Below are 19,050 nucleotides of genomic sequence, written 5' to 3' on the forward strand. Positions count from 1 at the left end.
CATCACAAAGCACATTCTTTGCTCACCTTACCTCGACAATTTGCATTTCACAGCACGGCTCACTCACATCCCTGCCTCTCTGCATATATTTTACCCTCTTCTGAAGCTCCTTGGCCCCCTTTCCCTTTAAAATAGTCCTTTTTATCTTTAAAGGCAACTCATGTGCCACTTTCTCTGAGTCATTTTTCTTGATGCCTTTATTGAGTTAGATGCCTCTCTTCAGCCTTGGGTTTATATCCTTGGTTCCTTTGTTCCAAGCTGGTAGGCTTCTGTATTGCCCACTTGAGCCCTGAAGATTAAAAAAAAAAAAAAAACAAATTCACAAACAAACAAAAGCCTGGCACACAGTGAACACTGAATAAACATTTGTGGAAGGAAGGATTAAATATTGTTAAGGAGTTCATAACATAGGAGTAAAATAGGATTTTAGAAATACAGTTATAGGGGATTATGCGATTATGGACCCAAATGAGTGATATAGGGTGAGAGCCTTTAGAATTTCAAAGAGAGAGCTTTTCAAATTACAGTAGTTTGGGAAGCAATAGGATCTGAGTCTGAACTTGAAGGACTTGGGTGGAGATGTGCGGGAATAAAGCAGGGCAATAAATCATGTTTTCATTTGAAATATTACTGTTTCTACAGGAACATATTAATAGAGGGCAGAAGACAGCTGAAACCGATGCTTACTGTGGTCGTTATTCCTTGAAAAACCCAGCTGTTCTTTTTGACTCAGCAGATGTTAAACCAAACAGACTACCATATGGAGACATTTTATTATTTCCTTATAATCAGGTAAGCTCAACAAAATGATATGCTAATTAAATTTGTAAAATCCCTTGGCAATATAACTTCATGAAATTTTAAGACAAGGGAAAGTGCTTGTCATGTGAAATCATGTCACATTGGACAGGCACTGTGGTTCACTCTCGGGTGCTTATAGTTTCCTCTTCTGGTGATTCTCAAAGAAAGAAATTAAAGGAATATGCAGTACCATGCACATGTATTCTGCTTTGTCTCATAATTTCAAAAAGAATTATTTGCATATACATTTAAACACTAAAACAATTACATATGTATATATTTTTTTCAATATCCCTTCACTAATTAAGAAACAACAAAAATGGATAGCCGTCATAAAGTGATCTCAGGTATCGAATCAGGGAAAAGTGAAAAAAAATTCCGAGAAGAGGAGATGGCAATTTTAGGATAGGTGTTTAAGACTAGCAATCATTGCCCAGCCAGTGTGGCTCAGTGGTTGAGCGTCCACCCATGCGCCAAGAGGTTGCTGGTTCAATTCCTGGTCAGGACACATGCCTAAGTTGGGAGCCAAATCCACAGTGGGGGGCATGCAGGAGGCAGCCAATCGATGTTCTCTCTCATTAATGTTTTTATCTCTCTCTCTCTCTCTCTCTCTCTCTCTCTCTCTCTCTCCATTCCTCTCTTTTTGAAATCAATAAAGAAAAAAGAAAAGAAAAGAAAGACTAGCAATCATAGATTTACCCTCTGTCTTGTTTTAAAATTCTCAAATTGTAGCACATGTTCCGAAGTCGGAAGTTCTAAAACTATTTGGCATTCTTAAGGAGCTGTCGCCCATTAACACTGGTATTTAATCACTGTTTTACAGCCACATCTTCATCTCTGCATGCTCAGTTGCATTCCCAGCTCAATCTACACAAATGTTTGTCTCACTTCTCTATGTGTAATAGACTTTGAAATTCACTGACAAGTTCAGTAAGAGCTGGACCTAATTCTTACATAGCTCAGTGACTATAAGAGTAGATTGTTTCCATTTTTTAAGGAAACCATATCTAAAAAAGCAATAAAGAGTTAATCATTAATTGTAAGGTTATTTCAACTCTATTTTGTCTTCTATAAAAATTTCTCCAATTCTTTTGCACCTAATTGAAATTAATTTTTCCTTCCTGTGTTTCTAATACATTTTTATGGGAAATGCTCAGTATATATGTATTGAATTGGATTGAATTAATTTGAATTGCTACAAAACAATGTAATCATATGACATTTTTACTTTTTTTTTTTTTAATTTTCTGTATAGTTATGTTTAGCATACAAAGGATTCCTGGCAAATTATATTGGTCTAAAATTTCAATACCAAGACAACAACAAGATTACTAGAATCACTGATACACAATTTACATATAATTTTGCTTATGGAAACAAGTAAGTTTCACTATGAGTTTGAAAACTTCAATTATATATCGGTATATAAACTATGAAGATAAATTCATTTCTTGTTTGTTCGTTTGTTGTTTTGAGAAATCATGTCTACCATGGGTCTAAGTGCAATATTTCTGCCCTCTACATGAGCTTCCTCACAAAAGTAGTTGAACCAAAAATAAATCTATCGATTAGGAAAATAAAAACGAGTCTAGTGTCATCATCGCCCATGACCATTTAGAAGACAAAACATGGTAAACTGTTAAGTATACCAACATTATTAAAAAGTTTGAGTCTCTAATTAAAAGAATTCTACTTAGAGGCTCTAAGTACTTTTATTAATTTAAAGGGCACTTTGACTTAATGTAGTGCTGCATGTAATTTCCTAAATCGGATGCAGTTTTGTCTGAGCTTTGACTCACCACAGATGGATCCCATGATGAGTTTGCAAACCATGACAGAAATGAGTGTAGAAAATGTGCAAAGTAAACATTTAATAAGCAGTAGCAGCTGATGAAAGATTATTGTTAAACTGTACTTACTTATTTGGATGGCAGCATTTATCTCTTTGTTGTAAACTCTCATAGCAGAATTGCTTAATTATAATTTCTGAGATTCTAATGCAGTTAGTAATTAATGGAAAATCTGAATCTGAATCTAAATTATGCACTTAAAAGGTACTGACTATAAATAATTCAGCACCCCCCCCCCTTTTTTTTTAACTTAGAACACCAGACAATGCAACTCCAGTGAGTTCTTTTGGAAGTAATATCAAGATCCAGTTTTACTTCTTAGTATTGGACTTAGTTCACCTCTCTGTCCCTGACAATTTTTACTAAAATAGTTTACTTTATCCTTGTGTCTTTTATGTTCTCTACACCAAGATGCATGCTCCTTAGTTTCCTTACATGTTGCTAAAGAATATTTTACATTCCTGTGGCTACTGCCAAGCCTGCAAGTAAAAGAAAACCTATATCTGGATGTAACATAAACTCGTTCACTGCCAATGTAAGTCTCTGTCTGCTGTTCCTTGTTAGGGTTGCTTTTCTATGCTAATGAGTGTGCTCCGTGATCTTCTTGTGAGCAAACAAACAAAGAAACAAAAAAACACGTACCTTTTACTCTTGAAGATTCTGATGCTTTTTATAGTGTATTTGTTCACATTAAACATTACAGCTGATTGATATACCTAATTAATGAACCATGTTTCAGCTGGACATACGCTTGCATAGACCTTCTGGACCTCATACAAGCCAAATACGTCGGGACTAATTTTTCTCTTCAGAGGATTAGTGTACAGAGAGCATCAAAATCACAGTCCTTCTATGTGGATGTAGTATACATTGGACAGACACCTACAATTTCAGTATGGGATGGTATGTGGTGTCATTTCATATCTACTTAAACCACCTAAATTATTGTGTAGTAAAATCTTACCATGAAAATGATTTATCTTCTGTAGTTTAGATAGCAATACTAATCTCTAAGTATTTATGAGTTATTTTTTATCAAAATAATACTTAAATCATTATTTTTTTAATGAATAGTACTAGGTGATCACTCTAAGGATAAGTATATCCTTAATATAAGCTGTCATTATAGCAAAAATTGGTTTTATAGTCCTGGATTCTGTGACAGACATTCATTTTGTTTTGTTTGATTTTTGAGAAACAAACTACCAAAATAGGGATCTATTCCTAAATTGCTACTATTGACATTGTTGATGTTGATATTGACATTGATGTCTGTTTAGTAAGATTGAGCTGACTCTCTTCATGGACTTGATAGCAGTAATTAATGATGTGATAAATGAATGATGTGATAAATGAAAACTTTATTAGTCTTATTTCCGATCATGTTAGTGTGTGTGTGTGTGTGTGTGTGTGTATAATACTAATAAAATAATTAAAGTTAAACTGTGATTTAGAAAAATCAACCTGACTCCAAACAGTTACCTTAAAAAGTTTTTCAGAGTTTTGGACTTTTTTTTTTCCTTCAGCAACTCTTTTGAAGTACAAGATCATGAGTCAACTGGTAAAAAATTAAATGTTACTCCTTTAGAGTCAATCCTTTTGAATTCGTTGTCATCAACTGCATTATTATTGGTGGAACACATGTGTAAGACAGCTGACTTGTGCTGGGATAGACGTAGTTCGTTGAACAACATTTACTTAGCATCTACCGTGTGGCAGGCACTGTGGCGGGTACTAAAGAAAGGACAGTGACCGGGCCAGCGCTGAGCCTGCCCTCCTGGAGCACCCCTCCTGGAGCACCCCTAGTGAGCACCCCATTCAGGGCACCTGGAGCACAGCAGACTAACTGGCCTGCAGAATGCTGCATGGAGCCCAGGGCTTGGTGGCTGTTAAGTAACTATTTAAACCATTTTTTGTTTGTTTATTTTACCTAATAAGGCTCATTGGTCAAAAGACTTAAAGCTGTATATTCTAGAAGTGAAAGTTTACCAAGCACCACAAACTATTTGCCTTAAGATCTTCTTTCTAAAATGTGATGTTAAGCAGCTTATTTCATGACTTGTGGATATTATTTAATGATGATTTTCTTTTTAGCAGCAGGAGCTCTGCAGTTTTACTTTCCATTTACTTTTTATTCTTTAGAAATGCCAAAGAGAAGACTTCCAGCATTAGCAAATAAAGGAATCTTTTTAAAGCACTTCCAGGTGAATCAGACCAAAATTAATGGATCAAATATGAAGAACAAATATTCTGTCACCATGACTTCATATAATTGCAGTTATAATATACCCATGATGGCTGTAAGCTTTGGGCAGGTAAGCCTAGAATTTTACCATACATTGGGTATAGTGACTCCTCTCACTTTATTCTTTTAGTGAAAAAGTGTTTTAAGCTATTCTAGGTCATGTGTCTTTTCATATAAATTTTAGAATAAGCTTGTTTATGTCTACAAAAATTTTGCTGGTATTTTTATAAGAATCACATTAAATCTTGATTATGTTGGAGAGAATTAACACCTTTATTATGTTGAGTCTTCCAATCCATGAATACAATGAGTCCCTCCATTTATTTAGGTCGTTCTTTTATTAGCATACCTAGGTCTTCTTTGATTACTTTCAGCATCATTATGCAATTTTCAGGTCAGATTCAATATCTGTTTTGTTAGATTTATATGTGTTTCATTTTTTTTTTGAAGCAATTGCAAGTGGTCTGGTATTGTTAATTTTGGTTTTCTTGTGTTTGTTATGTGTATGGAGAAATGTGATTGGTTTTTGTGTGTTGATGCTATATCCTGCAACTGTGCTGAACTTCATGAATTTTACAAAGTAAATGCTCTCCTGTAATCACTACTCAAATCAAGATAAAAATAAATGCTCTCATTTATTAAATCAAGATAAATCAAGATAAAGAAATCATTAGTCCCCAAGACACTTTCTTGTGCCATCTCCTTGTCATTAGATCACTTTTCACTCCTAGATAACCACTATTTGACTTCTGTCACCATCAATTACTTTTGTTTGTTTTTAATCATATCAATGAGTAATTGTCCTCTTTTGCATCTAGCTCCTTTTATTCAATTTTGAGATTCATGTGTGGCATATAGCTGTAGTACATTCTTTTTTATTGCCTTATAGTATTTTATGGTGTAAATATACCACAATTTATTCATTTTATTTATTTATTTATTTATTTATTTATTTATTTATTTATATCCTCACCCGAGGACATTTTTCCATTTTTTGTTCAGGTAGAGTGGGAGGGAGAGAGAGGAACAGAGAGAGAGAGAGAAACATCGATGTGAAAGGAACACATCGAGTGGCTGCTACCCGCACAACCGACCAGGGCCGGGGACAAACTGCAACCAAGGTACATGCCCTTAGCGGGAACCGAACCCGGGTCTCTCAGGACCGCAGGCCGATGCTCTAACCGCTGAGCCAAACCGGCCAGGGCTTATTCATTTTATTGATGGACTTTTGTAGTATTTCCAGTTTGGGGCTATTGTGAATAAAGCTGCTATGAACATTCTTGTGTATGTCTTTTGACACTTACGTTTACTTATTTCTGTGGGCAATGGGCCATAGAGTTTTAAATTCTACAAGATTAACAGTAGACTGTGAGGGATCAGAAGCAGGAGAATATCGTTTTCACTATTAGAGTTACAGTCTATGACTTGTTACAGCACGTGTCAGTTGATTGGTACTCAGCGCTAGTCAGGTATTTCCCATGTCTGGACCATTCACGGTACTGACCATTCACTGCCTCATATTCGTAGTTAAGTTTTCAAGTCCCTGTATGTATTTCTCCAAAAAGGTTTTTAGGTTTTCAATAGCCAAGACTGCATCTCATGTTTCTTTGCCTCCCACAGTGATTAGCACTGTATCTTGAATAGAATGCCTGCTAAATAAATATTTGTTCCTTGAGTGATGGAGGGTACACTCAGAATTAATGAGGAATTACTGTGGTTCCAGCTGCACAGATGACTGAGTTGACTTTGGCCTCATTATTGTAGCGGCATAGGTATGGTCTGTGTTGATTTATGTGACTCTCCTTAATGTTCTGAAGAATCCTGAATACGTGAGGCTCATTCATGTCGTGTCACACTATTGTGCCATAGTTAAATAGAAATCATCTTAGCTGTCGTCATGGTTAATCATTTTATCAATATTTATTTTGGAAATTAGATAATTACGAATGCATCAGAGAATGAGTCTGTTTACAGAGGAAGCAACTGGCCAGGGGAGTCAAGGATTCGTATTCAAAGAATTCAAGCAGCCTCTTCACCTCTTGGTGGCAACTTTGACATTCAGGCACATGGACGTATTCTCAAAGGTATACAGAAAAGTCCAGAATATGGTATATGTGTCAATTGGACAGTGCTGATCAAGACAAACATAATAAACATCTTGTACTTCTTTGTAATATTCTTTCTCTACATAATTTATTAATGTAAAGTTAAACGATCCAGAACAAATTACATTTTTACATTTTTTAAATTTGCATGCATGAGGTTTATTCTTTGTGTTGTAAAGCTCCATAGTTTTGACAAATGCACAATGTTGTCTGCCCACCATGGGATAGTTTTACCACCCTAAAAACCCTCTGTGCTGCACCAATTCATTTCTCCCTTCTCCCTCTGAAAGTTTGGCAAACACTCATCTCTTTACTGTCTATATCGTTTTGCCTTTCCCAGATTGTCATTTAATTTTTTCACCTAGCAATATTCATTTAAGGTTCCTTCATGTCTCTTTTATGGTTTGATGGCTTATTTCTTTCTGTCTCTGAGTAATTTTCATTGTGTGGATGTACCACAGTTTCTCCATTCACCTATTGAAGGACATGTTGATTGCTTTCGGTTTGGGGCAGTTATGAGTGAAAGCTGCTATAAATATTTTTGTGAAGGTTTGGGTTTGGACATGTTTCCAACACAATTGGGTAAATGCCTAGGAATGTGATTGCAGAATCGCAAGGTAAGTTTATGTTTAGCTTTGTAAGGAGCTGCCAAATTGCCTTCCAAAGCCAGTACTCCATTGGGCGTTTCCACCAGGAATCAACGAGCATTCCTGTTGCTTTGAATCCTCAGTTGTATTTGATATGGTCAGGTTTTTTATTTTAGCCATTCTAATAGGAATGTAGTGATATCTCATTACTGTTAATTTGCAATTCTCTAATGACATATGATATTGAGTATCTTTTTGTATGTTTATTTTTTATCTAATATATCTTGTTAGGTAGAGTGTCCGCACATCTTTTGTCTGTTTTAAAATTGGGTTGTTGCCCTGGCCGGTTTCTCAGTGGTTAGAACATTGGCCCGAGGACCAAAGAGTCACAGGTTCAATTCTCTATCAAGGGCACGTACCTCAGTTGCAGGTTTTTTTTTTTTTTTTATCCTCACCCGAGGACATTTTTCCATTTTTTGTTGTTGTTGTTGTTGTTCAGATAGAGTGGGAGGGAGAGAGAGAGAGAGAAAAACACTGACGTGAAAGGGACACATCGAGTGGCTGACACCCGCACAACCCAACCAGGGCCAGGGACAAACTGCAGCCGAGGTACATGCCCTTAGCGGGAACCGAACCCAGGTCTCTCGGGACCGCTGAGCCAAACTGACCAGGGTTCAGTTGCAGGTTTGATCCCTGCTCCTGGTAAGGGTCAGGCAGGAGGCAATCAATCAATGTGAGACACATTGATGTTTCTCTCAATCTGAAAAATCAGTAGAAAAATATCCTAGGATAGGGGTAAAAAAATAAATAAATAAAAATAAAACTGGGTTGTTTTCTTATTTTTGAGTTTTAAGAGTTCTTTGCATATTTTGGATAGAGGCCTTTATCATATGTGTGTTTTGCAAGTATTTTCTCCCCAAGAAACTAGCCACCGATGGGGAGAAAACATTTTCACCTTTTATTCATTGCTTCACCAGATATGCCGGGTCATATCTCAAAGGTTTATTTCTATTTTATATCCATGGCTTCTAGGTTGCCGATAAAATCAATTGATATTCAAAAGTATCTGAGCCAAAGCTATAATCTGAGGTACATTACTCATGTAATTTTTGTTTCCAAGAAATATATAAATCCTTGACATAAGTAGGAGGCAAATCCATTTTCACTATATTGGAGGAGGATCGTGCTTTACGAGTGATAACGCATGGTACACGTGCCACGTGTTTTAAGGGTAAACTAGGTGGTTTCTTTGACTCCCTCTGTGAGGCAGGCCTCCCTGCGGCGGTGTCAGCGGCCGATCTGCGGTTTGCTCTGCAGAGCCTGGAAGAGGTGGGACTCGTCTCAGTCACACGAGAGGGAACCTGTGCTGGGTACTCGTGGAACATCAAGTGGAAAAGCGCGTGTGGGAAGCAGAATCTTCTACAGGTTCCCTCCTTTGCCTTTGTGTCTGTGTTCTTCTGTGTGAGGCGTGCCTGTGGCACCCAGCCTTCGTCTGAAAAGAACTGGAGACTGTATACTTTTGTAAATGCCAATTCTAGACTAAACATTAAAGAAAGGAAATCGAGGAGAAGATTGTTCTAAATTAAGTTGACCAGGTGTTTTCTGTCTTAGAGGATAGCCGTTGGGACTTTATTCCCTATCCCCCCTGGGAAAAGTTCAGGCATATGTGTTAGAAGACCTTGGACGGGGAGGGAGGGGCAGGGGCAGGGCCAGTCTGAGAACTAAATCTGGGTGTACTTGGAGAGGGGGTGGGCAGGCATCATCAGCCTTATTGTCTATCATTCTACCACTGTGCATGAGAGCTGCGTTCTGGGGCCCTGGGTGCTTTTGTGGTTTTAAAGATGACCTTTTCAACTTCATAAGGTAGTCACAGCTTAAACTCTCATCTGATTACCTTCGAGTAGTTAGAGTGTGGACGAGGGCGGGGAAGCAGGCTGAGTATGTGAAGGACAGAAGTCTAGAAGAGACTCAGCTCAGATAGTCAGATGTTAAAAAGATGGTGCTTTCGATGATGATGAGAGTGCGAGGAAACAGTCTCCCCCTCATGCTCTGTTGGGAAGAAAGTAAATTAGTATGACCCTTTTGAAGGACAATTTAGTAGTATCTGAATATCGATACCTAATGATTCAACACTCTTTGCTATGTAACTCTATTCTACTGCAATGATGATGGAGACATTAAATGATATAAGCACAAAGCTAGTACATGGCCTGGAAGTAGAATTGTCTAGTGACTCGTCTCCTTGTGGTATCTCTGCTGATGCATCTCCTGCCTTCCATCTTTCCTGACCAGTCTCCTCTGTGTATTCATCACTTCCACTCCTTGTGGTTTTGGCTCACACATGACCTTTTCAACTTCATTAGGTAGTCATACCTTAAGCTCTCAGCATGGAGATACTGATCTGTTTGCTAGCCCTTGTGCACATCACAGCGCTACCATGTTGGTAGAGAGATTTTGGAATGACCAAGCTGTACATTTTGATTTAGTTTTATTTTTAAAATTAGCAGAAAATAAAATTCCATGAATGGATTAAAAAACCAGGATAGTTAGAAGTGAGAAATGCTAGAAGTGGAAAAGCTGACCCTTGGGTGAATAGAGGACTAACTTTTGTAATTATTAAAATATCACCTGTCAAAGTGGCATAGAACATTTTGAGAAAATAAAATTTGGTAATTTTTTTATTAGACATACTTTATTCTAAAATTCAAGCTAACTCTAGTCATGTAATTCAAGTTGTAATTGGTACAATATTATGATAAAGCAATGATTTTAGCATTTTTTTCCTGGGGTAGATTATGCTCATTTTTGAAGAGGCTTCTTTTCCAAGAAATGGGACTGAAATGGTTTTAAAGTTTTTTGAAGGTTTTTTTATTCCCCATTTTTTATCTTTTATTCACTTTCAACCCATGCTTAAATTTAAAATGAAAAATTAGTGTGTCATCAAAGCTTTCTAGTAAAAAATTTTTGTCTAAAATAGATTAACGATTCCAACATTATTGGAGAAAAGGCTAACATGAAAGTTACAAAGGTAAAGGAAGGTGGCTTATTCAGACAACGCATACTCGGAGACCTACTTCGCGCACCCTGCCAACAGCCACAGGTATTTCTGAAACTGCCCTCACAACGTTTAACATAATTTTAAATGTGTAGCTAGTTTGTAACACACTAGAGACCTGATAAAACAGGAAAAATGACTTCTTTATTTTCATGGGCATATTAGTGTTAACATTTGGTCAACTCAATATTATTTTATGACCTTTGGGAAAATTATCTTCCTTATGATAAAATAATGGATTCTTGAAGCTCTACTACTGCCTGTTAGAATTTGAAAATATATTCTTTCATTTGATCTGTACAGAAACTCTGTGAAGTAATTTTTAATGTTACCACTTTAATGATGAAAAAATTAGAGTGTAAGGAGTTTAGGTGACTCTCCCAAGAATGACCTTTATTTATTTTTTATAGCATTCAAAACCAGGCCATACATGCATTTACTTTTTATAATTATTTTCTATGTTCCTATGCAACTATCTATTTCACCCCCACTAGGATAAAATTTGGTAAAGCGAGGATGTCTTCTGCTTTGTTCAGTGTTGTATTCCTATATTCTAATATTTACAAATGTGCTTGATAATAGAATGGTCACATTTGCTGAATGAATGAATGAATGAATGATCGATGCAAGCAAAAAAAGTACAAGTAGAATAGACTAATTTTTATAAACAAACAAGGAAACAAATAAATTCCATTGTCCATTCTAAATTCTATGCATATAATTCTGAACCATGCTACCCCTTTACCTCTGGTCTCTATCTCTGTATCTTTTTATTTGAAGGTTGAAGTCTATGTCAATGGAATTCCTGCTAAATGTTCCGGTGACTGTGGGTTTACATGGGATCCCATGACTACTCCCATAGTCCGGGCAACAAGCCCTTCCCAAGGTAACGTCATGCTTTTTAACTTGGGAGTATGAGATGGAAGACAACTAGCAAAAATGGAAATTCTGATAATGATAATGATTTTTTCTATGCTAGTGTCACCAACTAAGGCAAGAAAACAGTTCTACATAGTGGGGGAAAAATAGTCAGTTGGGAAAGCTATGTGAAGATCATTAATGACTTATTTTTGACAAACAAAAACCTTTAAAGTTGGACCCGCTCGTCTTCTACTTCTTCAATTTAACAACATTAGAATCAGTCTCTAAAATTTTTCTCTTACATTGAGGCACTTTTCCTATATTCTAATACCTAGGGTACTGATTGAAATCTTTTGTCATATGAGACCACTTCTAGGAGATTTAGTACTAAAAGGCTAATAATGAGACAACTGCTCTTTAGTAAAAGAAAATAATTAGGTCCTAGATTTGAGAGTAAAAGTTAGAAAAATTATTGCCAAGAACTCGGTTTAGGGGACACATTATACTATGTCTTCATAGTATGTGAGTGCTTCTAAAATCATAATTGTGCTTTGTCTCAACTCCCAAGATTGAAATCAACATCAGGACTAAGGATTCTAAGCAGTGGCTTTTTTTCCAATTAGAAAGTTAACTCAGATACTACAATCACATATTAAGTCTTGATGGTTAGTAGAAAAATTCACCCTGTTCTTCCCACAGTCCCTATAAAAACAAAGAAGGGGAGAAGGGAGCAAAATAATTGTTAGAGAATAGGCAGTATACTTTTTCCAGAATTGGTAAGATTTTAAGAGCAAAGAAATTGTAGCTAAAGATAATTGTATAAAATGTTTGCAAGTGTTTAAGGTAGATATCAGTAATCATTTTTAACCCTTGCCATTTAGTATAAGGTCAAACTGCAGATTTAATTTTTGACAATAGTGCTTGGGGTCATACCATTGTCTCCATTAATCTTCTTCAGTTTGCCTTTGACAATCCTAAAATGATTGAAGTGTAACTATATATCAGAAAATAAAGTTTGAAATTAAAAAAATAGCACATCTTTGTGATGAAAGAATATATTCTTCAGGCTTTTTTTTTTTTTTTTTTTTTTTTTAAGAGTAATGATACTAACTTTGGGTTCATTCATTTCACATGGGGTCAAAACTTTCAAGAGTAAGGATTTGATGAACTTTAATTTGGTTGTAGTCTTTTGGTATCTTTATTTTTTGCATCCATCTTTGTATTTTGTAATGAATATCCAATTTTATCTGCACTTTCTGAAAATATTATTTCTTACTCAAAATAATTAATAACCTGAGTTGCTTTTTGCCACATTTTGATACATTTAAAAAATAATAAAAAGATAAATATAAATAATGCTGTTATAAAAACCACCCATATTTTCTTCACTGAAACTTAACAGCTATTAACATTTTGTCATATTTACTTTAAATCATTAGTCTAAGAAAGAAATTATTTTCAGAAGAGCTGAAGTCCTCTTTAAGTGCTATTCTTAGTCCTAGTCACTCTCAACCTCCCCAGGGGAAATCGCAGTAATTAATTTTGTGTGTTTTCTTCCATGCCATTTTAATACCTTTTGTAGATAGCGCACAGTAATTTTACCAGTTTTTATGTTTGTGAATATGATATTACAATCTAAATATCATTTGCATCTTCCTTTTTATTGTTCAGCATTCATTTAAAAATATTTATATGGTTTTTTGCATATCTAATTCATCAGTTTAAAATATTTTATGAATATACCAATGTATTTGTTTCTCTATTGATGGACAATTTAGATTGCTTCCAGTTCTTGTTTTTACATAGAAGATGTATTGTGCTTTGTTGTACAAATCTTCAATGGCATGCATGCTAGAGCTCTTTAGGGTATATGCCCTGAGGTGGAATTTGCTGGGTACTAATTGAGTATATGTGTATTCAGTTTATTAGATAATCAAATTGCTCTCCAAAGTGGCTGTACTTCCAGCAAGTATGAGAGCAACATATTTCTTACATGCTTGCCAATACATAATATTATCAACTTTGTAATTTTCCTCAATATGATAGACAAAAGGAGTTATTGTTTTAATGTGTCTGTTCTCGGATTAGTAATGTACATATCTTCTTGTATGTTTCTTGGACATAAGAATTATTTTTTCTGCAAACTTCTTGTTAACATCCTTTATCCATTTATGAGATTGTTTTTTTCCATCGACTTGTAACTGTGTATGTACTACATATTATGTTTGCCAATACTTTGCTCATGTCACCTTCTAGTATATCACTTGTGTTTTGCTTTAGTATCTTGTTCATAGAAACATTGAAATCATTGATTTATTCTATTTTATGTATCTTTTACTTCATGGTTAACCATGGCTTTTGTATAATATTTAAGAAATCCATCCTTATATTAAAGTCACTTGATTGTTTTTCGGCTCAAACTCACATAAATTTTCTTTTAAAAAGTCATTTGATTATTTTCTTCTAAAATTTTAGAGTTTTCTTTCTCATTTTTAGTTATTTAAATCCATGTGGGATCTTTGTTCCATGTGATGTTATATAAGTAGGGTGACTATATCATTTATTAATCAAATTTGGGCACTTTTAAGAGTTGAATGGAAAACCATTAAGTATGAGATTCTGGGACGGGAAGTGTAAAGCAGGAATGTCCGAGGCACTTGAGGATGTAGATCACTCTAGATAGAGGAATCTTACTGTATTTCAAACGGAAGTGTCCATAACAAGCACTCAGCTGTTTATCCTTTTCTCATGAATTTGTGATGGCAGTTCTGAAATTGTCTCTTACCATATAGAGATGTTTGCTTAATTTCTTTGTTGTAAAAATAAGTTTTTCTTTCCTGAGTTTATTTCATACATTAGTAAGATAATTCTTTTCACTAATTTCTATCAACACATCATTTAAAATTAAGAAGCAATTTAGAGTAATTCCAATGGAAAAAAATACCATTGCTAAATAAATGTGTCTTTTCCCCCCTGCTTGTTTATAGGCTTTTAGAAGATAGGCTTATTTTTCTCTGAAAAATAGCTGATTTCATAACAACAGATTCTGTTTTGTCATTTTAACATTGTTACATTAACATCATTTTCAGGGTCCTATGAAGAAAGAACAATTCTAACCATATCAGGCTCTGGATTCTCTCCTAGTTCAGCTGTTTCTGTCTCTGTTGGACCAATAGATTGCTCCCTTCTTTCTGTGAATGGTAAGTTCTTTTTAAAATTATTATTATTGAGTTTAATTGTCCTTCTCTAAAAGGAAGTAGAATGAAAGACTGCTATTATCCTATAGGATAAGCTATAGGGTCATGAAATTGGCAAACTGCTCTGGGAAAATGTTTTATCTGTTTAATCTTTGGTTATGAACACAAACATCCTCACACTGCTGTGTAGTGTCTTTATCCATGATAAGTGATTTCTCCTCTTTTTTCCTTCATAAAGTGATTACATAAAATCTTTCCTTCTGGATGTCTCTGGGACACAGAAATATGTGAATTGCTGCTCTGGTATTGCAAGGTCCCTCTGCCTGTGCTTTGACAGTGCCACCTTAGTCATGCAGCAAGGGACGTGGCCATCTCCCCCAACTTTGGACCAACAGGACCTCTATCCATTTACATAGAATTTAAAGATCTCTCACTTTTTCTGCTCTTGAAAAAATGAGGGCCAGAATGATTTATTTCCCTAAAAATTATCTTTCATAATCCTGGGTGCATTTCCTTTTGTGTGTGTGTAAAAGGTTGATGAAATCTAATCAGTTATTAACAGAAGGAAAAGCACCTTAATAAGGTGATATTTTGATGACCTCTTTTATTGTTGATAGTTATTCAAATCATATTATATCGAGGGTTTGGTGTATTGATAATGTCATTACTAATTAATACGCAAACATATGATATAAGTGCAATCTGTGACTGAGGATTTTATTAAAGATGAAAAACTCACAAAGTGTCAGAAGTAAAGAAAATAAAGTGGCATAATTATATTGCCAACATTCTTTAAGCAGTTTCCATCCACAAGAATCAGTTTAAATGTCAGAAAAATGATTGGCTAACTATATTTTGCAACTTGGTTATTGTCTTTTGAAACAACATATTTCAGTTAATGTTCTAGTAGATCCTGGGTGCATTTCTTAATTTTCATATCATTTAAGTTGTTTTTAAGTTAGCTCTTCTATCCACCTTGAGATCTGCCACTCAGGTTTGCCTTGTGCACCTGTAATACAAGGGCAGACGTATGGTTCTAAGTGAAGTGACGGGATTTTCATTTAGTTTCAAACACCTTTTTTATTAAAACCTATTTTACTCAATTTGGGATATAAACAATATGTCGGGCCAAAACTTTTTTTTTTTTTTTATCCTCACCTGAAGACATTTTTCAATATTTTGTTCAGATAGAATGGGAAGGAGAGAGAGAGAGAAACATCGACGTGAAAGGGACACATCGAGTGGCTGCCACCCGCACGACCAACCAGGGCCGGAGACAAACTGCAACCGAGGTACATGCCCTTAGCGGGAACCGAACCCCGGTCTCTCCAGACCACAGGCCGACGCTCTAACTGCTGAGCCAAACCGGCCAGGGCCAAAACTTTTAAAATTGTTGATATAAATTATTATACAGATTGTGATTTTTAAATCATTATGCCCCTCGTTCTTGCCGCAGTAGCAATCAGGAGCCAGTTGTCTGCTTTGGTTTCATCGTTCTATCTAACTCTTTTCTAGGCGTGTCTGCTTTCAGTTAGTTTGTACCCATTTGTTTCCTCCCATTAATAATTTAGTTTTCTTTAGGCATATTTCTCGGGCATATTAAAATGAAGGCCAATGTTTATATTTACCAATATAAAATGTCAGTAATTTGATCTCATAAAAACATTGGCTTTCTCATTTTCTTCTTTTTTATCACAAGAAAATGAGATCAAGTGCCAGATTCTGAATGGAAGCGCTGGACATTTCCCAGTCGCCGTGTCCGTGGCTGACGCTGGACTGGCACGGCATGTGGAGGGCCAGGTACGCCACTTCACCTACCAGAGTCGGATCTCGCACGTCTGGCCTGCTTCTGGAAGCCTGGCAGGTAACACTTCATTGTCCTAAACAAAGGACATTGCACACATTTCCATCATTCCACTGTACTGTTTCTAGAACAGGGTGAAAGGAGAGGAACCCAAACCTCCCTCTTACAGAACAAAGAGACTCCCCTGTAGAAGTCACAGTGATTAAATGGCTGACTAATTCTTTTGTTTCTTACGAAGCACATGTCAGGGTGACTGCTTATATTTACATCTTAGGTTATTGAATTAATATCATCCATTATTACATGTTTCTATAACAAGCTCATCAGTTATGTCAAGATAAGATTTATTAGTTATTATTCTGCTTACCAGCTGCTCCATTTGTAACCACAGTCTCAATGGAGCTACTTGACCCAGAAAAGGTTCCAGGAACAAATCAAGGAAAGAAAGGCTCACACACAAGATGAGAAAAAAAATAACGCATTTTGTCTGTTGTTTCATTTCCTTTGAATTCTTTGTTTTACCATGCTTAGTTATGGATTTTATGCTCGTCTTGAACTTTTTGGTGTGTTTTGTATTTTTATTTTACTTCATCTTATTGGGATTTTTTGTATTAGTTTTCTTTTTACTTACAGGTATTAAAATGTGGGATTTGGTAAGAGTCTTAATCCACTCTCGTGTCCCACCATGGAATGGTTGAGCAAATAGGAACAGCACTAACTTCTCTTTAGGATGGAGAAACCATTAGGGAAAATAACCGATGCTGCTGGTAATGTCCCAGAAGCAATGTTGGTTGCAAATCTGTTATTTCATTACATCGCTTAGCTCAGTTTCTTTACGGTTTCAGACCCCAGAGCGCAGTCTCGGGTGTGTGGTGTGATTGTGTACATCTCCAGTCTGGTCCCGGATCAATTTACCATCCCATCTCTTGGATGATCAGACAACTCTTGAGTGATGAGTTGATTATTTCCAAAAGTTTCTTTTTGTTATAGTTAATCTGTTATTGTTGCGTTGTTTTTTTCCTTATGTAGGTGGTACTCTTCTGACCCTATCTGGATCTGGTTTTAATGAAAATTCAAAGGTATTAGTTGGAAATGAAACCTGCAATGTGATTGATGGGGATTTGAATAAGATAACCTGCAGAACCCCAAAAGTAAGGCATCTGATTTTGGTCATTTTTCTGAAATCTTATGAATTAATGAACATCTCAGTAGAGGGTTAAACAAATTACCACATTTACTTAGGAAGTGCAAAGTTTCGGTTATGCTCTTTACTAGTTATTTCTTCAACATCTTTCTGCTACTATCCAAATACAAAATATTATTCCATATTCTAGATACTTAAATTAACATCATTAAGGAAGACAGACATATAAACCAGTATTAAACAGCGTGTTCCATTTGAAACAATAGGAGTAAATACAAAGTAAAGATAAAATACATAGGAAGGGTGTATTAGAAAGAGTTTCACAAAAAAAGTTGATGGCCTATCAGAGCTCGAAGGATGAATGGGAGTTGATGAAGTAAATCAAAGGATGAAGAAAATTTAGTACTAATAAATAGTCTAAAAAATTCAGGGTAGCAAATTTAAACATTTCTCATTTTTAAAAAGGTACATATATTTTAAATGATATTTAAAGTTTCAGTTTGTTGATAAAAAAACAAAACAAAACAAAAAAAACAAAACCTATGAGGTTCTCCATGAAATATTCCATTTGGAACTAATTGTTCTTTATTTTTAAAAATAGTGTTTAAATTAAAACAAAGACAACAGTTTGCTTGTTGTGTGCAAAAAGAATCTAGCTACTAACATTGCAGACTAAGGTGGATACTATGCAGCTGAAATCTGTAGGAAAAGTAAATTTCAGTATACAAAGGACTAAATAATCAAGATAAGAATCTGGAAGATAGGTAAATTAAAGTTTACTTTGTTTAAATTATGACATTAAGTTAAACAATCAGTGTGCATTAAGTAAATATTAGACATAATATCTTGTTTTATCAATTAGAAAATCACTTGTCCAGAGCATTTTGACTATAATGTCAAAACTGCAAGAATGCAGTAAAATAGATGCAAGTAAATTGATCAAAACCACTATATTATGTGCCTTTACCTAAAGAATGAAAACATGTAACCTACATTTGAAATCAGGACTTACTAAATATCTTAAAACTGACTCTTATTTATGACTTTGAAAGAAATCATCTTATGAAGTTTATTTTGAGTAATTCTGATTGTTTTTACCCATTGGATAGCTGTATCTCAACATTTAGTATTTTCTAAGTGTTTTAATTTTTCTTCTTATTTCAGAGAATTGAGGGTACAGTTGATATTTCAGTTATAACCAATGGATTTCAAGCCACAGCAAAGGATGTTTATAGTTATAATTGTTTACAGACTCCAGTTATAACTGATTTTAGTCCGAAAGTACGAACAATACTAGGTAAGGAATTCTTCGATAAGATCAGTTATTTGAGACAGACACACTATTGCTGGAAAGGCATTTGAAACTGTTTCTCTTGCAGTTCTGTCTCTTAAAGCAAAACA

General features: G+C 35.3%; 1 protein-coding gene across 4 annotated transcripts in view; it reads left to right on the forward strand.

Moving 5' to 3' along the window:
* PKHD1L1 (PKHD1 like 1) overlaps positions 1 to 19,050 on the forward strand; it is a 140,467-nt gene that overhangs the window by 40,571 nt on the left and 80,846 nt on the right. For all 4 annotated transcript variants that reach the window (XM_036264471.1, XM_036264470.1, XM_036264472.1 and 1 more), the window contains 12 exons: positions 643 to 792; positions 2,057 to 2,181; positions 3,391 to 3,554; positions 4,794 to 4,966; positions 6,833 to 6,980; positions 8,859 to 9,013; positions 10,566 to 10,688; positions 11,424 to 11,529; positions 14,594 to 14,704; positions 16,401 to 16,565; positions 17,535 to 17,656; positions 18,814 to 18,946. In XM_036264471.1, the coding sequence (XP_036120364.1) occupies positions 643 to 792; positions 2,057 to 2,181; positions 3,391 to 3,554; positions 4,794 to 4,966; positions 6,833 to 6,980; positions 8,859 to 9,013; positions 10,566 to 10,688; positions 11,424 to 11,529; positions 14,594 to 14,704; positions 16,401 to 16,565; positions 17,535 to 17,656; positions 18,814 to 18,946 (1,675 nt within the window). The remainder of the gene's footprint in view (positions 1 to 642; positions 793 to 2,056; positions 2,182 to 3,390; positions 3,555 to 4,793; positions 4,967 to 6,832; positions 6,981 to 8,858; positions 9,014 to 10,565; positions 10,689 to 11,423; positions 11,530 to 14,593; positions 14,705 to 16,400; positions 16,566 to 17,534; positions 17,657 to 18,813; positions 18,947 to 19,050) is intronic.

This window comes from Molossus molossus, unplaced genomic scaffold (assembly GCF_014108415.1).
Source record: "Molossus molossus isolate mMolMol1 unplaced genomic scaffold, mMolMol1.p scaffold_m16_p_16, whole genome shotgun sequence".
Taxonomy (NCBI): domain Eukaryota; kingdom Metazoa; phylum Chordata; class Mammalia; order Chiroptera; family Molossidae; genus Molossus; species Molossus molossus.